Source organism: Carlito syrichta, unplaced genomic scaffold, assembly GCF_000164805.1.
Source record: "Carlito syrichta isolate Samal-C Ts95f unplaced genomic scaffold, Tarsius_syrichta-2.0.1 Scaffold303102, whole genome shotgun sequence".
NCBI classification, from domain to species: domain Eukaryota; kingdom Metazoa; phylum Chordata; class Mammalia; order Primates; family Tarsiidae; genus Carlito; species Carlito syrichta.
The window spans coordinates 168,991-173,973 of NW_007247198.1; the positions used below are offsets into that span (position 1 = coordinate 168,991).

The 4,983-nt window shown below is 45.8% G+C and overlaps 1 protein-coding gene across 3 annotated transcripts in view; it reads right to left on the bottom strand.

The window, feature by feature from the left end:
- The window catches only part of MATN2 (matrilin 2), a 144,500-nt gene that overhangs the window by 5,471 nt on the left and 134,046 nt on the right, over nt 1-4,983 (bottom strand). For all 3 annotated transcript variants that reach the window (XM_021712129.1, XM_008057660.2, XM_008057661.2), the window contains one exon: nt 2,063-2,476. In XM_021712129.1, coding sequence (XP_021567804.1) covers nt 2,063-2,476 — 414 coding nt within the window. The remainder of the gene's footprint in view (nt 1-2,062; nt 2,477-4,983) is intronic.

Consider the following 4,983-nt stretch of genomic DNA (forward strand, 5'->3'; position numbering starts at 1 on the left):
TCCTCGACCTGCTGGGCTCTAGCGATCCTTCCGCCTCAGCCTTCCAAGTAGCTGGAACAACAGGTGTGCGCTACCACACCCAGCTAATTTTTGATTTATTGTAGAGATGAGGTCTTGCCAAGTTGCCCAGGCGGGTCTCGAACCCGCGGGCTTAGGCAATGCACTCACCTCAGCCTCCCAAAGCACGGGATTACAGGCTGAGTCACCCAGCCCGGCCTATATGTATATTTTAAATGCACCTAACAAGCTAAAGGGCAAGAGATGCACCTTGTTCTTGGTCTATGTGGGGTTCAGTAACCAAGTTCAGCATATTTGTCTGGGCGCCCGTGACTTTATGCAGTTATCCTTCGTAAAAAGGATAACTGCTATTTTAAGACTGTGCTAGCTGAGAGTAATTAAGTTCATAAGAGGATATCACTTCAAACAAATTGTGTTATTCAGAAACCAAATAAACATGTTTCTCCTACCACCTGCCTTTGGGTGATGTGTAGAAATTCAAATGGGGTAAAGTGTAAGGTAGACAAAAGGGCTATTCACTGTCTCTGAAGACCAAGATGCTTCCCCCAATACTTTTTAAGAATGCAGGCTGGGGGAGGGATGTGGGGGGATCATGAGATGTAGCAAGCTAGGCTAGTGTGAACAGCTGGTTTTATAATCTACCCAGAGGATTCAGGCCAGGTCACTTTTTGTGGCTACTGCTCTTGGGCTAAAAAAAGAAGTGAATAGTAAGGTAAGCAGAATCAACAAAATGACCTCCTTCACAAAGAACAAGTGATTGAATGTCTATGTGAATCAGCCTTTCTGTGAGAAGGAATGGAGTTCACCAGTAAGTTTGCAGTATTTTCACTTACTTGTTTATTCACTCAACAAGTAGTTGCTACACACCTACTGTGTGCCAGGCCTTGACCTGCGTATACTTTTTTTCCCCTTATGGGACCTGCTAAAGCAATGTACCCTCAACAGGGACTTGGTGGCTTATGCCTGTAATCCCTGCACTCTAGGAGACCAAGGTAGGAGGAGTTTGAGGCTAGGAGTTCCAGACCAGCCTGGGCAACAAAGCAAGACCCTGTCTCTACAAAAAATAGAAAAATTAGCCAGGGGCAGTGGCATGCAGCTGTAGTCCCAGCTATTTGAGAGGCTGAGGAAAGAGAATCACTTGAACCTAGGAGTTCAAGGCTATGGTGAGCCAGGATGGCGCTACTGCACTCCAGCCTGGGCAACTAAGTGAAACCTTACCTCAAAAAAAAAAAAAGATGACTTTCAATGAAACTGTTTCACAGCCTCAAGTTTTCTCATCTGTCTCAAAGAACTTAGAAACTTCATCACACACTGTCTCTACCAACCATCCTAGCTTTGGAGTTTCCTTTGCCAAGGGCCATACTCCTCCATCACCTCACATCTGTACACCTGAAGTGACTCTCGCCCCCCCCCCCATTATTCACGCGGTCAGGAAAACCTCTGAGAAGAGACTGAGCTTTACTGAGCAACAGGAGCTCCGAGTTAGAAGCTCTCAACATTTTGATTTTCTCAAAAGCTAACTCTTGCCTCCTGCAAACACAAGAGTATCCTCCATCCTAAGGCCTCTGCATTTTCAGTATATTCACTTGAAGCACTGGTTTAAAATATGATTACTATTTTATTATGTATATAAAATGAGTAAAAGTTCCCACCAGGAATCTATTTGTAACAAGCTCCCTAGGTGATTCTAGAGCAGAGTTTGGAACTGTTGTGTATGTGTCTGTGGTTAAACAACACGTGCAGGGGTGATTCTTTCCACTGGGGGTCACACACTGGCTAGTAAATCAGCAGAGGAGTGCCGGCCTGTGGTCAGGGTCGCCTAACCTTCCAGTGGGCCAGCCTTTCTCATCCTTCCTGAAGACTCAATTTTACTACTGCGGGGTCCCAGGAAGGCCTCTAGGTGGCAGGTTTGGAAAGCTGTATAATGGCGGTTGACAAGAAGCCTTTCTGTACTCTCAGAGAACCTTAACTCCTAGGACCACGGAGGAAGTTTGGGAAACCAGAACTTTGAGCGGTCTAAGCCACACCTTCCCTCCCATCTTACCATTGGCCTTAGCTTTACCGGCCCACTCGGAGACGTCATCCTGAGCCCGTCCGTCGGTGAATACGATGGCCACTCTGGGCACCCGTGTGGAGGGGGGCCTGGCCCCTTCTATTTGGGTAAAACTCCTCTCGAACATGTGTTTCAGGGCCAGCCCCGTCATGGAGCCCTTGCCCAGGTACTTCATGTAGGCCACGGCTTTCTTCATGTCCTTGGCCGAGTGGAAGTTTCTTAGGGTAAACTCCGTGCGGACCTGCGTGGAGTACTGGAGCAGCCCCACTCGGGCAGCTTTGGGGGAGATCGCCAAGGAATCTATAATTCCGGTGACAAACTGCTTCACAACCTCAAAATTCTCTTCTCCGAGGCTCTTGGACCCATCAATCACAAAGACCAGGTCAATGGGGCCTTCAGTACATCCTACAGGAACAAAAGGAAAGTTGACATCATTTGATAACTTAAAATTGCTTATGCGCAAGAGCAGAAGAAACTTGGAGAAACTCCACTGGAGGTATAACCACTTTAGGGAACCACTGGAAGGGTCCCAAGCAACAATAATTTCCACATATGCTTTTATTTTTTGGCTTATCAAGTTGATAAAGATAGCATTTTTCACAAGCAAAAACACACAGCAGATATATAAATTGTCTAGGAGGCCAAGTCCACACTGTACCCTGGAGCACAGACAGCCAGGTCTGGAGGGGTATACAATACAATGAAGAGTCTGACAACACCCCAAAGAGTCCTATACCTTCACTCCAGGAGGGTGACTTCACCCCAGTGCTGGCGTTATGACAGACAGTGGAAAAGAAGATTCTTAACATTCAGCTCAGCCATCACCTCTGCCAGGGAGTTTTTCTAGTAACCCAGCTTGTATTAGTTACTCTTTTGTTTGCTTGTTTTTTGAGGCAAAGTCTCACTCTGTCACCCAGGCTGGAGTGCAGTAGCATGATCATGGCTCACTGTAGCTTTGACCTCTTGGGCTCAGGTGATCCTTCCAACTCAGCCTCTCAAGTAGCTGGGACTACAGGTACATGCCACCACACCTGGCTAATATTTTAATCTTTTTTTATAGAGACAAGGTCTCACTATGTTCCCCAGGCTGGTCTCGAACTCCTAGGCTCAAACAATCCTCTTGCCTCAGCATCCCAACGTCCTGGGATTATAGGTGTGAGCCACCGCACCTGGCCTAGTTACTTTTGATATACCCTTAACACTACTACTTTATTCAACCAAAAATTCATCTACTGAGTACAGTGGGCACAGCAGGATTGCAATAGTAACTAGGACAAAATTCCTGACACCAAGTTGCTTATAATCTAATGTACTCTGTGTTATACTCTACATTGTACAATAATTATTTAATGATGTGTCTGTTTCCTCCTCTAGTCTGTAAGTTCCTCCTCAGCAGAGACTGTGTCCCATTCATTTTTGTGCTCCTGGCATACAATAGGTGTTCAGTAAATGCTTGTTGACAGAAAAAAATGAATGAAGTGGTGTCCATTAGATAGCACACCTGGGATTACCCCCACTAACTATTTAAAGATTTAAAATGGCTGGGTGCAGTGGCTCATGCCTGTAATCCCAACATTTTGGGAGACTGAGGCGGGAGGATCACTTAAGCCCAGGAGTTCCAGACTAGCCTGGGCAACCTACTGAGACCTCATCTCTACAAAAAAAAAAAAAAATCACAAAAATTAGCAGAGCATAGTGGTGTGTGCCTGTAGTCTCAGCTACTCTGGAGGCTGAGGCAGAAGGATTGCCTAAGTCCAGGAGGTCGAGGCTGCAGTGAACTGAGCTGTGATCATGCCACTGCATTCCAGCCTGGGCAACAGAGTGAGACTTTGCCTCCAAAAAAAAAGGCAACTCAGATGCTTGACAGTAAAACAGAGCTAAAAGCTTTATTCAAGTACTCAGGCAGTTTGGGTGTGGGGAGATTTTTTTGTCGTTTAGAGATACATAAGAAAAACTGACAGATCCAAAATGGATGAGATCATTTCAAATAGTCTACAATATGTGACAAACATCCTCTTATATATATTAGACAGCTGTCTAATCATTCAAAGTGAGGCACAACACTATAGGTAAGTAAAGACACATACATGCAAAAATATTGCTATGCCTGGCCAGTATAGTATGCTAACGTAATTGTGTGTGTGTTTGTATGTGTGTGTGTGCACACATGCACATGCATATGCTGAAGGGTTGGGCTCTTCCCGTTCTCCATTAAGTGCTTGTCTTCATGACTCAACCTATGGATCCTTTATTAGTGAAAGAGGAAAAGACCAATTCAGAGCTTCATTTACATTCATAACCTGTTCTTGAATAAAAAAGGACTCAGGCAGCATGTACACGGCTCTCCAGCAGATTTTAGAAATTCTGAAATAATTTTCCACTGGTGAACAGGGACCGGACATTTGCCTTCAGACCTAGGAAGAAGGATGGCCTCGCTTGTTGGCTGCAGGAGGGCCAGTCCTTCATCTCTTGGGCATTTTCTTTTTGGTAGTTAAGTTGATGAGGCTGGAATGGAACTGCGACTTGCTTTCAGGACATTCTTTTCACAGAGGTCTAGAGTTTCCGGGTTGGATAAGCCCTTTAGAGGCCATCTACTCTAGCCCTGCTGTTGCTTATATCCTCTAGCAGCGCCCGCACCGGGTGGCCACTCACTCTGGCCTGAATACCCTTCCTCATCACCTTACCACTAAAGCCCCTTCTTTGGACAGCTCTGCTGTTGACTGCAAGGGTAATCCTTTTGGGGCACTGGGTTCAGCACTTTCTTTTCTTTCTTTCCTTCTTTTTTTTTTTTTTTTGAGTTGAAGTCTCGCTCTGTTGCCCAGGCTGGAGTACAGGGCACCATCACAGCTCACCATAGCCTTGACTTCTTGGGCTCAGGTAATCCTTCCGCCTCAGCCTCCAAAGTAGCTGGA